This window comes from Conger conger, chromosome 9 (genome assembly GCF_963514075.1).
Source record: "Conger conger chromosome 9, fConCon1.1, whole genome shotgun sequence".
Classification (NCBI taxonomy): Eukaryota; Metazoa; Chordata; class Actinopteri; order Anguilliformes; family Congridae; genus Conger; species Conger conger.
Window position 1 is genome coordinate 9,951,645 of NC_083768.1, and position 15,024 is coordinate 9,966,668.

General features: G+C 44.5%; 1 protein-coding gene across 2 annotated transcripts in view; it reads left to right on the forward strand.

Moving 5' to 3' along the window:
- Positions 1-15,024, forward strand: part of tpk1 (thiamin pyrophosphokinase 1) — a 40,586-nt gene that overhangs the window by 19,330 nt on the left and 6,232 nt on the right. For both annotated transcript variants that reach the window (XM_061253919.1, XM_061253920.1), the window contains exons 5-8: positions 5,479-5,551; positions 6,026-6,121; positions 8,188-8,334; positions 9,736-9,847. In XM_061253919.1, coding sequence (XP_061109903.1) covers positions 5,479-5,551; positions 6,026-6,121; positions 8,188-8,334; positions 9,736-9,847 — 428 coding nt within the window. The remainder of the gene's footprint in view (positions 1-5,478; positions 5,552-6,025; positions 6,122-8,187; positions 8,335-9,735; positions 9,848-15,024) is intronic.

Genomic DNA, 15,024 nt, shown 5'->3' on the forward strand with positions numbered 1-15,024 from the left:
ACATTTGTGTGCTGAAATGTTTTGTTTTGGGGTTTTTTTTCTCCAAAATTTGGTTTATTTATTTATTTGTTGTGTTTTATTATGCTACTGCAATTGCATTCCAAAGCTCTTTTCATGTTTCAGTAGGGGGGGATTTGACAGCTCTCCCAAAAATAATGTTTTTGGAATTAATTTTCTGACCCGCAGCCAATTTTGGGAGCGTTTTGTTTCAGTAGCGTTTTCCCCATGGACTGCAGAGTGGAGATAATAGGCCATGGTTTTCCCACAACAACAGCGCAAAGCCTGGCCCTTCATGTGCAGGAAGAACAAAATGGTTCCCGCCTCTCTGTCCGAACCGTATCGGAGTCGGTCTGGCAGGGAACACGTCATCACACAGATGTTTGTACTCCTCTGTGGAATGTGTCCGGTTAGGTAGACAACACGGCCCATCCCTCCAAATGCTCTTCCACTAAGACTTAACCCTTTAAGGTGTGTGGTCGCAGATATGCTGTTAGAATGTCCTCAACTGAACGTTCTAATGCCGAGTTAGACTTAGAATTTTGAAAGAGAAAAAAAAAAAGATAATTCAAATTCAAAGGACATTTACGAGAGACATAATTGCAGTGCCTATTGCACAGAAACCACTCAGGTTCCAAGGCCCTGTAGCAGATTTCTGAAGATGCATGTCTGATAATGAGGAGGGACATTTTATTTTATATTTGTTCTTCTTCTGCCCCTTCTATCATAGCCCCCAGGCGTCTATGCCCTGCAGTGAAATCCGCTGCCCAGCAGCACCTGAGCTTATTAAATCTCAGATTAATAAAAGCCCGGAAGGTTCTCTAGTCCGGGCTCCTTGCCTGGGAGCTGGCAGACTCTGCCTGAGAGATTTATTAAATATGAATGCAGTGTTTGAATGTAATATCATATTTAACTTTGAAGCATAACACGAGGAATTGTGAAACAGGACTGGCGTGTACATGTCTGCAGTTAGGGCCACTGAAGGTTGTGCGTTTATTCTTCAGCTGAGATGTACACAAAGGTCGCGTTCGTCCTTGACAATGCACTGGAGAGCAGGAGTTGTGTAACAGGCTAGTATTTTCTGCAATGGCTTAGACACGTCTGTTGTCATATCCTGTTGTTGACGGGCTCAAGTCTGTATGTCCTGCCACACCTTGTGGTATCAATGTGAGTCGGCGTTGTCATGGAATTTCATGGAGTAAATGGCAACGAGATGATCTGAAGCAGAACAGTTTGAGAGCTCAGAGAGACGCATCACAAACACTCCAGTTTCTATGGATAACGGAAGGCATTTCTCAAGAAGGAATACGTGCCTAATAGATTGCAGAAAGCAAATAAACACAAAGAAATGGAAAGTACAAAGGACTGTTTGTGACAAAGTTTTGGTGGACAAAATATCTAAAACTCAGAAAGTAGGTAGGAAATCAACCTCAGAACCATAAAAAAAGAAAAGAAAATGTCTTTCTGGTTGGTTCTTCACGTCACACGTCTTCCACTATTTTAGTTTTAATAGGTTTAAAATAATTCCCATTGAGAGCAGACCAATGAGAGTTTAGCTCAAGCCAGGATCATGTCAGTATGTGCAGGGGTACGTAGTGGGAGATGGGGGGGGGGGGGGGGGTGGGGGGGCAGCAATGTATTGATTTGTAACTGCCAGGAGGATGAGTTTAATTTGGATCTGTTCACCGCAATGTGCCAGTGGGTACACCGGCCCTGAAGGTTTACTGTAGAGAGACAAGGCCTTCAATGCCCCCTGCAAATGGCCCCTTTCACCTACTGCGCTCTGCTGTGCTCATGGGGACCAGAGTGGGTTCGAATGCACGTGGTGTGGTCAAGGAAGACGCTCCGATCAACATGAGGTCGTTGCTGATGCAGGGACCAGTGAAGTGTGCGACACTAAAAATCATATCATAATGCGGTTTTGCCAAAGACAATGGAGAGCGGCCTGTAGCCTAGTGGTTAAGGTAAATGACTGGGGCCCACAAGGTCGCCGGTTCAATCCCCAGTGTAGCCACAATAAGATCCGCACAGCTGTTGGGCCCTTGAGCACGGCCCTTAACCCTGCATTGCTCCAAGTCTCCTGCTTAGTCTAAAATCAACTGTAAGTCGCTTTGGATAAAAGCGTCAGCCAAATGACATGTAATGTGCGAACCAGGTTTTTGTTCGTCTCACAAGGCTGATTGTAAACAGATGTGGATTAAGAACGAGTGCAGTAGACACACGCTCAGATAAAAAGCGTTGTGGGTATGAAAAAAAAAGGAAACGGATGATATTGGAAAGGGAAGTGGTGGAAGAAAACGGAAGCTGATCATTGTGAAAGGAGGAAAGGCCGGCGTGTGCGGTTGTGACACAGTGATGCTCAAAGCAGCACGGTTTGCACTGTGGAGAGAGTGAAGCTGCTTCACTATCAGATATATATACATACACATATATAAATATACATATACATATATATATATGTATATGTGTATATATATATATATATATGTATATATACAGTGGGAGCAATCATTATTTGATCCCTTGCTGATTTTGTATAGTAATAACAACATCATATAAATTTTATTAATTTTATAAATTTATTATCGTATTTTTGCATGAAATAAGTATTTGATCCCCTACCAATCAGCAATAATTCTGGCTCCCACAGACCAGTTAGTTTTCCATTAAGAAGCACTCCTAATCTCAACTCATTACCCAAAACACCTGTGTCAACTCGTTACATTGTTATGTAGCTGTATAAAAGACACCTGTCCACACAATCAATCAGATTCCAACGTTTCCACCATGGCCAAGACCAGGGGTCGGCAACCCTGGTCCTGGAGAGCCGCAGGGTGTGCTGGCTTTCGTTGTTGCTTGGCATTAATTGATCAATGAAAGCCGTTGATTACACAGTTAACTCACCTCACCTGGTTTCTTGAGTCTGAGTCGCTTGCTTATTTTAAGGTGGAGACGAAAGCCAGCACACCCTGCGGCTCTCCAGGACCAGGGTTGCCGACCCCTGGCCAAGACAAAGGAGCTGTCTAAGGACATCAGGGACGAAATTGTAGACCTGCTCAAGGCTGGGATGGGCTACAAGAAAATAAGCAAGCCGCTTGGTGAGAAGTTAACAACTGTTGGAGCAATTATTAGAAAATGGAAGAAACACAAAGTCACCGCCAATCTCCCTTGGTCTGGGGCTCCACGCAAGATCTCGCCTCATTGGGATATCAGTGATCATGAGAAAGGTCAGGGATCAGCCCAGTACTACACAGGAGGAGCTTGTTAATGACTTGAAGGCAGTTGGGACCACAGTCACGAAGAGAACCATCAGTAACACACTACACCGTGAAGGATTAAAATCCTGCTGCGCACGCAAGGTTCCTCTGCTGAAGAAGGCACATGTACAGGCCCGTCTAAAGTTTGCCAAAGAACACCTGGATGATCCAGAGGAGGCTTGGGAGAAGGTGATGTGGTCAGATGAGACCAAAATAGAGCTATTTGGGATCAACTCGAGAAGAGAGAAATGCTGAGTACAACCCCAAGAACACCATCCCCACTGTGAAGCATGGAGGTGGAAACCTTATGCTTTGGGGGTGTTTCTCAGCTAAGGGGACAGGACGACTTCACCGTATCGAGGGGAGGATGAATGGGGCCATGTACCAGGAAATTTTGGTTGACAACCTCCTTCCCTCAGTGAGAGCACTGAAAATGGGTCGTGGATGGGTCTTCCAACATGACAATGACCCAAAACATACGGCCAAGGCAACAAAGGAGTGGCTCAAAAAGAAGCATATTAAGCATAAAATCTGTGGAGGGAGCTGAAGCTTCAAGTTGCCAAGCGACAGCCTCGGAACCTTAAGGATTTGGAGAGGATCTGCAAAGAGGAGTGGACCAAAATCCCTCCCAAGATCTGTGCAAACCTGGTGAAAAACTACAACAAACGTCTGACCTCTGTGCTTCCCAACAAAGGTTTATCCAAGTATTAAGTCCTATTGTTCTATGGATAAAATACTTATTTCATGTGAAAGTATGATATTAAATTCATAAAACTTATATGATGTTGTTATTGTGGATTATTTATTATATATATTATTTATTATTATATATTATTATATATTATTATTATATATATTATATTATTGGATTATATATATTTATATACACATATATATATATATATGCACACACACACACACACACACACACACACACACGTATAACTAAGTGCCGTTATAGCCTATGGCATGAAAAAGGATAATATAAAAAGTATATTATAAATAAAGTTTCAGCCCAAGCATTTCAGCCGGGCCTGAGGAAGAAGCCTCTCTTGGGGCAGCCTGAGGCCGGTGCTTCCAATCGGACCTGGGCCATACCTCTTTTTATTTAATTCAAATACCTTCCTGTGCTTGACTGAACTTGCCTGGTTCAATTGAGCCAACCAACCTAGAGGAGAAGACAGCGAGGTTTCCTAGGTTCTGATACACCGGACTAGCTCCGTAAAGTGTAGAAAAGTATTAGAATCCAAAACAATTGCGTATATTTGACCCAGGTCTGCTTCCAATTACAGGCCTCCGCCCCCCCAGCCAGGACATTGCCTGAAGATTACATTACATGTTATTTGGCTGAAACTTTTATCCAGAGCGACTTACAGTTGATTAGACTAAACAGGGGACAATCCCCCTTGGAGCAATGTGGGGTTAAGGGCCCAACAGCTCAGCAGATCTTACTGTGGCTACACCAGGGATTGAACCACCAACCTCCTGGGTCCCAGTAATGTACCTTAGCCACTAGGCTACAGGCTACCCCCACCAAAATGAACCAAAGAGGACGATACCAAACCAAAACAAAAAAAAAAACAGCCATAAGAATTTGTATGTGTTCACCATGTACATGGACTCAACATTGTTCCTGATGCGGAAAACCAGCAACGGCAGCCATTTTGTATCAGTTTAGAGTATTGTGTCTACCATTCAACTTGTAACAACAACCGAATGTAATCTCAGAAAAGGACCCGCCACGTCTGTCAAAGCTAGCCATCGCCAGTAAAAGGTAAATGGTTGGAATTTATATAGAGCCTTTATCCAAAGCCTTGTACAATTGATGCTTCTCATTCACCCGTTCGCATGTAAGGCACCAACCAGCTGATCAGAAGCATTTTAGGGGTTAGGTATCTTGCGCAGGGACACTTCGACACACCCAGGGGGGGGTCCGACTGCCAGACAACTGCTCTTACCGCCTGAGTCAATGTCGACAGTATGTAAGGGCGTTGTGTGTGTGTGTGTGTGTGTGCGTGTGTGTTGTCTGAGGCTGCTCTCTTTCAGTGGGAGCGATTTCGCACCGCCTCACCGTGGCGAAGACAGAGGCCGAATCCCCTGTCCTTAAAGACCTATCACTGCACATTTGGGCGTCTGAATTCACACTTGGCGCCGGGCTAGCAGCCTGGAGACAGGGAGCTGCTTCACTGGACTCATTCCTCTTTTCTCATCTTGTCCCGTTCAGCTTTCTGCCAGACTACATCAGCGGGGATTTAGATTCCATTGCCCGCGAAGTCAAAGAGTTTTACACAGAAAAGGTATTCATTCCACGGGGCTATTTCCCCGTAATTCTTTCGGTGGTGGTGTCGGACGGTTGCTTGTATGAAAATGTGACGCATGTCGAAAGGAAAAAAATGTGAGTGCTTGTCAGAAACTGCCAAAAGTTGTAAAGAAATATCAGTCACATTGCCACTTTTGGACTGCATTACATGGATATGTGTATTCTGAAGTGAAGGTGAGCACAGCACTTTGGTAGCTTAAAATGAGTAATGTTTAGTATTTTGTTTTCAGCAAAGACAGAAAATGAAGTACATTGACTGTTTCTCCGCTGCTTACCATTTTCTAAAATGTGCATAAATGTTCCTCTAGGCCTGGTATTCTTGAAATGGGTCATTCGGGGAAATCTGAAGGTCGAGGTCATTCAGTACATACTTTTTTTAGCTTGCCTCTTACTCGTCTCCCTCCTCCTCCTCCTTCTGGATCCAACGCTATTTCCCCGCTTCCTGCCGAAGAAATGCCAGATCTTAGAGACGCCCGATCAGGACCACACCGACTTCACCAAGTGCCTTGAGATCATGTTGGAGGAGATGAAGAAACGTGACTTGCGGGTATGTTTCCATGTTCGTGTTCAACCTCCTGTGCAGACCAACCTCGGCGAACACGTCCTGTGCTTCCCCCCGCTGACCGGTCGATCCGTATTCTACCATTTCACAGCAAAAGCCAGAGTGCCTTTTTCGAGGCAAGAGGGCAGTAAACTGAAAAATGAACCAACTCTGGCCCTGTCCTGTGCTGAAGAATAATTTGAGAATGATGTGTAGGCCTCTGTTTTACTGTGCCGTCAGCTGCTAACAGCCGGTTAACACCCGTGGTTAACTCAACACTGCAGAATTACAGAGCAGACACGACAACTGACATGCGAACACTGAGAGGAAGGGAGAGGCTGGAAATAGATGCGCCTCATTATACAGTTGACATTTTCAGGTTAGTGATTTAGGTAATTGTGTTTGTTTTTAATTTTCTGAGGTTGCTCGTGGAGGTTTATGAGCTTGGAGTAGAAGAGAGAGGGGAAAAAAGAAAAAAGGAAATATCCGTTGTTGGGGCCAGTTTTTGGTATTTATCTTTCCTGATTAACAAGAGTGTATATTTAAATGAGGATCACCCATCTGCAGCTGGTTATTTTTCCACTTAATTACATCTCACGGCATTGGCGTTACCTCTGTAATCCCTGTGCCTTTGACACGAAAATATTAATTGGAATTTAAAAAATGAAGCCTGATCCCCACGCTCTTTTTTGGGCCGGGGGTAAATCTCTTTTTAATTAAACTAATTTAATGTAAAGAGCACAAAGGTAGAGGATATCTTTCATTGAAGAAAGGACGTTAGAGAGAAAGGGTATGGAGTTGCAGGAGCCCCTCTGGGGGCCAGTGCTGGTGAGGGCGGCCATTTTGTGGGCGTCTCTCAGGTCCAGAGGTAGTTCATTCTGCAGCCTCCAGAGCCCCAGAGGTCTAAGGAGGGGTCTCAGGTGGTCCATTCAACCTGTCGGTTTGAAGAGACGCCCTGTGCCTTCCCTTGGACATCCTCGCTAAAATTGCGATCGCTACACAGCTGGCACCACGGAGAAGCAATTTGTGTTGGGCTGTGTACCGAGAATGGATACAATCATGTGTATTTATTCAACATATATTTATCAGAAGCCTTTTTCGGTCGGCGAAGACCAATTTGTTTGTGCAAATTGACTCATTTTGAGCGCTGACAGGCTGCACATGAGGCAGGGCTTTGCATAATGGGGCTGGTTCCTTTTTCAGGCTTATCCACCTCAGGGATGCGTCCATGCACTGGCTAATGACTTAACACAAACAATTTATAATCATTTTTGGTGAAACTACCAATGCATTTAACTTGAGTATGTTTTACTCCAGTGGAGCCTACTCATTAGAATAAAGGCACAACACAAAACAAAGTTTATGAATAAAATGGAAATTGGTAATATGTTATTCTCCGACACAGTGCTCATATTTATTTATTTAGTTATTTATTTAACCATAAAACCCCTTCTTTCAAAGGAGACCTGGCACATGCACCGTTATATTAACAATATCACAGTGACAAGGCCCATAAAAAGACTATAATGAACATTAGCATTAGCTCCGTGATCGCTCGCTGTGATTCTTGATAAATGATACAAAGGGAGTTGCCATCTTTTCAACAGATTATGAGACCGGTTGTAGAAAGATACAATGGGTAAACAAGAATGAAACTAATATTTTGTATTTAATATTTACATTTGGGAAAGCATGGCCAGATGCTAAAGATTATTCCAGTTTTTAAATGGTGTCTGTGTGGGTTTCCTCCGGGTACTCCGGTTTCCTCCCACAGTCCAAAGACATGCAGGTTAGGCCACTTGGGGGGGGCATTAACAGGGCATTGCTGCAAAAGAGCATCAACCCAGTAAACTTACCCAGTATATAGGTTAATAAAGGTTAATAAATAAAATTAATAGATTGTGTAAATACATTTTGGAGTTTGACCATATTGCTCTATGGTGATTATATTAATTAAAAATCAAAACTAAATTCAGTTAGATGGCTGCATTGGTCGACTAATCGCAGGGATTGCTATGTCGATCACTGCAGCGCTGATAGGCATGCGGTTGCTTTGGCCTGTTTCTCTTTAGGTGGACACCATTGTCACCCTGGGGGGCTTGGGTGGGCGCTTTGACCAGATCATGGCCTCTGTGGAGACGCTCTTCCACGCCCAGAAGATGACCCAGCTGCCCGTGGTGGTGATCCAGGACTCCTCGCTGATTTACCTGCTCCGAGAGGTGAGGGAGGGGCCTCTCTCCTGCTCCGCCCCCAGCTGCCAGGACAATTACATCACATCGCATTATTGGCATTTGGCAGACGCTCTTATCCAGTTGATTAGACTAAGCAGGAGACAATGCTCCCCTGGAGCAATGCAGGGTTAAGGGCCTTGCTCAAGGGCCCAACGGCTGTGCAGATTTTATTGTGGCTACACCGGGATTAGAACCACCGACCTTGCGTGTCCCAGTCAATTACCTTAACCACTACGCTGCAGGCTGCCCAATCCCATCCCCGCCATTTTGACGCAGCAGGGAGAAATTGTGATCAAGCTTCTTTCATTTTCTTTTTTTTCTTTTTTCCTCTGGCCTGAAATTTTCTCAATATTTATTTATTTTTTGGTTCCATTCTGGTTTAGCATCTCAAAAAATCACAAATATAATCATAAATCATGGCTTCTTACTCTAAGTAAACCTTGGTATGTAGCACAAAGTAGGTGTATTTTTCTCACCCTTGGGACTGTTGCTAAATTTTAAAGTGACTTATTTTTAATTACAGAAGCTAACAGCAACCTGTTTTCTACAATCTCATGTCCCATGATGTCACTTAAATTTGGAAAACAGCAAACCATATTTATTAAAAACGATGTGCCTACAACCTGAAAATATCCAAAACATCAACAAAAACAGTTACTGAATTGCCCGTATGGCTGGATATTTTCAAAGCTTTGGTTAACTTGGGCAGCAACATGCTCTTTGAAAAAGGTGTATATAACCTGGCGTTGGCCTTGTACAAAAGGTACATTAATGTTTCAAGAGAGCCCAGTTTTACTGAAAAAATTTCAAACCACCATCTGTGGCTTTCCTTTTTCTTTTCTTTTTTTTTAAAGTCTCCAAACACTCAGGTAAACTCTGAAAGTAGTTACCAGAAAATGAGCTTCTGGGAAATGCTTGCTTTGATTTGCCACACATCAGTTTATTTGGTTTTACAAAGCTGATTTGTGCCTGCTATGTTAATCCAAACTGTCCCTGCATTTTGTTTTCTCAGAACAAAGCATTACCACAGTCAGTTATTTTATTTATTTATTTTTTTCCACACAGTCCTAGTGTAGCCTTAGATGTCTCGCAAGAATGTTCAGTCAGATTCAGCGAGCAGATGTGTGTGTGTGTGTGCGTGCGTGTGTGTGTGCGTGTGTGTGTATGTGCGCGTGCGCATGTGTGTGTGTGCGCGTGTGTGCGCGTGTGTGCGCGTGTGTGCGCGTGTGTGCGCGTGTGAGTGTGAGTGTGTAGTGTGAGTGAGTGAGTGAGAGAGTGAGAGAGTGAGAGAGTGAGAGAGTGAGAGAGTGAGAGAGAGAGAGAGAGTGTGCGGCGGGCCTGCTGGTCTGCACGCGGTGCACTGAACGGGTGGTTGTGATGCCTCTGCAGGGGAGGACGCACACGCTGAACGTGGACACAGGGCTGGAGGGTCCATGGTGTGGCCTGATCCCTGTGGGGAGTCCCTGCAAAACCACCACCACCGGGCTCAAGTGGAACCTCAGTGAGTGCGCTTCTCATTACCCTGCTCCCCCCCCCCCCAACCACACCCCCCACCCCACCCCGAAAAACCAGGACCAGTTCGTTACTTGACGAAAATAATCCATAAATGCCTTTGCCTTGTGTATATTTTTAGGAATATATTTTAAAGGATACGTGTATTTCTTCCCATTGGCAAGTGCTATTTCTGTTTTTGAAGGACAGAACTGCATGATGGGTAATCATGGCAGCAAATGAGCACTGGAATTCTTAGGAATTTAACAAGACCACCTTCTGAGGGAGGATGGTACATCTGTGTATCCTGCCTCATTATAAAAGAGGACTCATTGATTGGTTAAAAATAGTCTTTTTTTTTTCTTCCTTGAGCTTGATAGATGGTTCAAACCGAAAAGTATGAACATTTGTTATTTCTGTTAACTTTTTAAAGTTGAAGATCCTGCTTCGCTTGGCACAATGTGCCCACACATAGTGTGGTTCTGAATAAAAATGTCATTTGCATAGTAAGATTCAAAATCCACTGTTGAAAATTAGCTTTAAAAAAAAACATATGCGAAGGAGTAGAATTGGGTGAGAGAAATCAGCGCAGCACTTTCCAAGCAAATTGGGTTGGTTAGCACCGCAGTTCCCAATCTTTTCGGTCTGAAGGGGTGCCGCTATTTGCTGTGCCCCACAAAATCATCATTATCTGGGTGAGGACCCCCTTCCACCCCTCTAACGGTTAGCGTAATGACACACGCTATTATCCAGCATTGACCACACGCTACAGGGCACGTTTTTTAGACACTGTATTTAGTAAATACTGTTCGGCATAAATGACAATAGAGTAGAGGCTTATTCATTCATTCATTCATTCATTTATTCATTATCCTAACCCGCTTATCCTGAACAGGATCGCAGGGGGGTTGGAGCCTATCCCAGCATACATTGGGCGAAAGGCAGGAATACAACCTGGACAGGTCGCCAGTCCATCGCAGGGCACACACACCATTCGCTCACACACTCATACCTACGGGCAATTTAGACTCTCCAATCAGCCTAACCTGCATGTCTTTGGACTGTGGGAGGAAAACGGAGTACCCGGAGGAAACCCACGCAGACACGGGGAGAACATGCAAACTCCGCACAGAGAGGCCCCGGCCGACCGGGATTCGAACCCAGGACCTCCTTGCTGTGAGGCGGCAGTGCTACCCACTGCACCATCCTTGCCGCTGAGGCTTATTCCATTAAAATAAATGTTCTAAAATAATCAAATGAACCGTTTTAAATGATAAAAATGTACTATATGTAAAGAAAAATGGAAAATTTAAGCTAAATCAATATTTGTTGTGACCACCCCTGCTTTTAAAACTGCATCAGTTCTCTTCGGTGCACTGTCCTGCAGTTTTATCAGAGAATCAGCTGGTGGGTTGTACCAAATGTATTGGAAACATGCCACCATTCATCTGCAGACTTTGGCTGTGATCCCAGACGGCCTAGATCAAGTTTTCTTGTGAAAGGAGGTCTCTTACTGGACTTAATATGTTACTTTATTCAACATAATGCTCAAATTTCACTACAATTTAATCTTAATGCTTGGAAATCTCAAATTTCACATTAATGCAGAAAACAAAACAATAAATATAAATATGTATGTTTGAAGAAATATTGGGTGCCTAAGACCCTTGCACAGTACTTTTGCAGGTACATAATTAATGAAATACAGAAATATGAACGAAATGTTCTTAACATTGTCCATTCTGACGACCCCTGGGGGGGGGGGGTGTCCACGGACCCCCGTTTTGGGGAACCCTGGGCTGGCACACTGTGGATACTTTGCAGAGGCTGAGAAGGGAACGAAGCAGAGAGCTGGTTGCCCCTGCGGCAGACAGAACCGACCGCTGATCATGCCGGAGTCGGGCGTGTCCAGATCGCTGAATCGGGCAGGGTACACCCCGCAGGGTGCGGGTAGCCATTCGTCTGGTTAACGGGCCGGGGCGCGTGCACTTTCCCCCCCACCGCACAGCGTGTTAGGGTGTGTACCGGTGCCGTAATAGCGTCACTCTTCCACAAAATGGCCGCTTCAGTACCGGTTTGAACACGCCGGTCGTACCCGACGTCGTTGGCAGGGAGTGATCCAGATCCTCCCGCATGTTCAACAGGCCGTGAGTGACTGCTGTTACTGGTCGTAGGTGCAGGCGCAGGACTGCTAGCGCTGAGCACTGAAGACACGCTGTTCCGGCGCAGTAAAGCTCCATTTAAAGAGAATGTTTAGAGTGCTTATCGACCAGAAACGCTGTCTGTTCCGAACTCATTATGGAGACATTAGTCTGCCTGCACCAGCCCCTTTGATTTGGGCACATATTTTGACCTTTGTCTGAGCTTTTATGGCACATACACGGGCTTTCATGGGCAGTTTGACGCAGCGGAAAGATCATTAGCCTTTGTGATGTTGTTTTTCTACCTCCTTTGTAGCTTGACCCAGATATGACCGTCGTCCAGTAGGGGGCGGGTGCCCATGCTGGTTTTCTCTGTCCCACAATGCACCGCTCTCCATTTGAATCCTTTGAAGAGCAGGTTTTCTATTTCTATTTTTCAGTAAAGCCTGGAACTCCCATTACTTTCTACTGATTGTTATATCGGCATTGAAATGTTAAGCTGAGAATGTTCTAATCGCCAATTTGCGATCTAAAAGCTTAATCAGGTTGATCGTTCTGTTAAAAATTACTGCTGAAGTCTACGTAGAACATGAAGCTCTTTATTTTCCTTATTTGTTTACCAGATAAATTTCACCTCGAGTAAGTTATCAAGCATAGCCTCCATATGGATTAGATAAGTATTTTTTTTTATTTACTTACTTATCTGAGCCGTGTAGGCGCTGAGACTGGAGCACAAAGGAGCGTCTCTCGTTGGTAGTTGTTGGAGAGGCTCCATCTTGGCTTGCCATTGGGGAAATTTGCGGTGCGTATCCTGGAATGTCCTCGCTATGCCGATAATGCCTTTGAATAGCAGGGAACTCCCCGCGCTCGCGTCCCTGTTGCGTTGTTGTAGTGTAGCCTTGTGCCCTCTTTCCTCCCTGTTCTCTCCCGTTACTCGAAGCACAAACGAGGAAGAATCCAATTTAAGGTCATGATAACACTTTATTTTCTAGTAAAACAGCCTTGATGTTTGCAGTGGTTGGAATTTTTTTTGCTGTTATGGATTATACACACGAAGAGCTGTCTGTCTGTCAAACGGCCCTCTTAAGATTAATGAGCAGAGCTGCGTGTGTTACCTTACACAGGCCACCAGCCACACGGGAGCAGATTTCCAGAGAACAACAGGGCACTCTTAAGTCAGGCATTATTAAAACCATGTAAAGTTACGCAGTGCATTCATTTGAGCAGTCAGCAGTCCTCTTTGTAAGGTTTTTTTTTTTTTTTTTTTTTTTTTTTTTTTTGCTGGCTTCAGAAAGTCAGTGCGCAGTGCGAGTGTGTTTCCGACGGCAGCCATTTTGTGCGGCACCCACCTGTGTGATGCAACGGCAGCCATTTTGTGTCAGGATGCTCACTGCACATCAGCAGAGGTGGAGAGGAGAGAGATGAATTAGGAGATAAATATTAACACTGCTGAGTGTAAAACGCCCCTGATCTGTTTGAGGATTTGTGCCAACTCCTGCTCTTAATAAATTTCTCGATCTGACATTTCTATAAGCAACAGCCGCAGACTGCAAGTGTGTCCTAAAGATTGTACTGCGCCCAAGTACAGGAGTGAACCATCGTAGTTCATAGGGCTGTCAGAAAACTAAAACTCAGGTAATTGGTTGGTTTAAAAAAAACAAAAAAAACAAAGCAACAGCAGACCGGCCGTCCAGGCCTGGAGTGCCCCACAGTCTTGGGTAAAAGCATAACCGTTGTGGCCACTGTGATTATAAACCTGGCCCCTGGTTACACCTCCATCAGCATTAAATGCTGCTATTGATTGGAGTTGGTCATTATGAACAATTTTCACCACCCATTTGGCGTACGAATGGATCGCAACAGCTGGTGGTTTTTATAAAAGGCTGCTATTAAATGCCATTTACTGTGTGTTATTATCATTTGGAGTTATTGTTTCCTGCTTTTAAGGGCCTGCGGGCTCAGGTCACGGTGACAGGCAGGGCGTGCGCGTGCTCTCTGTCCTGTAGAGGGCAGCGCGTCTCCTGGCTCGTTCTTGCCACCGGGGCTCGGCCGGTGAAAATCACCAGCCACGTGGACAGCAGCTTCCTTCAGCTTTACCTGCAGGCTTCCCGGAGGGCGCAGAATGCGCCCGCTATAGTAATATTTGGGGTGAACCATTTGGATTTGGAAAAAAAAAAAAAAGAGGACCGGTGCAGACAGGTTTTATGAACATAATACTGTTTGCTTGTGTGTAATATAGGCTGTGGAATGAGGTAACTAAAGCTAACTAACGTTTTTAAACGAATGTAGGCTACTGTTGGCTATATCATCCATCTTATTGGATGTATATATCGTCCATTCTATTGGATGTATCATCCATCTAAACCGTAATTTCCATCATGTTGTTAATTTGAAAGCAGTGTATACTTCTATTCAACAGAGATCATAATTGTAGCTGGCGTTTGGGGAGATCCCACGGAATATAACATGAAGTTGGTCCCCACTCCCTTTCTTGGAAGAGAGAATGTGGTGTCGGACCCAAAATTATTTATTTCACGGTCGCACTAATCTCAAACGTCACCTACAGATCTTTTGGAAGGATTCGTACCCCTGACGACTTTCCAAAGACTAGTTTTGCCGTTTTTGCGTCAGTTCAATGAAACGCATAATGAACACAACAACGGCTCTGCTTTCATTAGCGTACTGGAGTGATTGGGAGTATGGAGAAGGGGCGTCGAGTTCACGCAGAACTCTGACAGGTAGGATATTGTTCTGCTTTGAAATGACAGTAATTTAACTGGAGCTGGATGCTATTTCACCTTCCCTTCAGCGTAATCCTGGAAGAGAGCGTGACTAAGCGGGTTCAGAATGAACCATATCTCCCATTTTCTCACTTGGGCTAGAACAGAAATGCGGCTTCGTCACGTTCGGTTAACGAAGCGGTGGAAAGAAGTCTAAAAAAGAGATGGATTGCGAACGGCTTTAGTTTGCATCTTCTCATGAGCCTCTTATTTCATTTAACATGCAGAAATGCTAGTTTCACTCGATATGAGGCCAACGGCCAGGA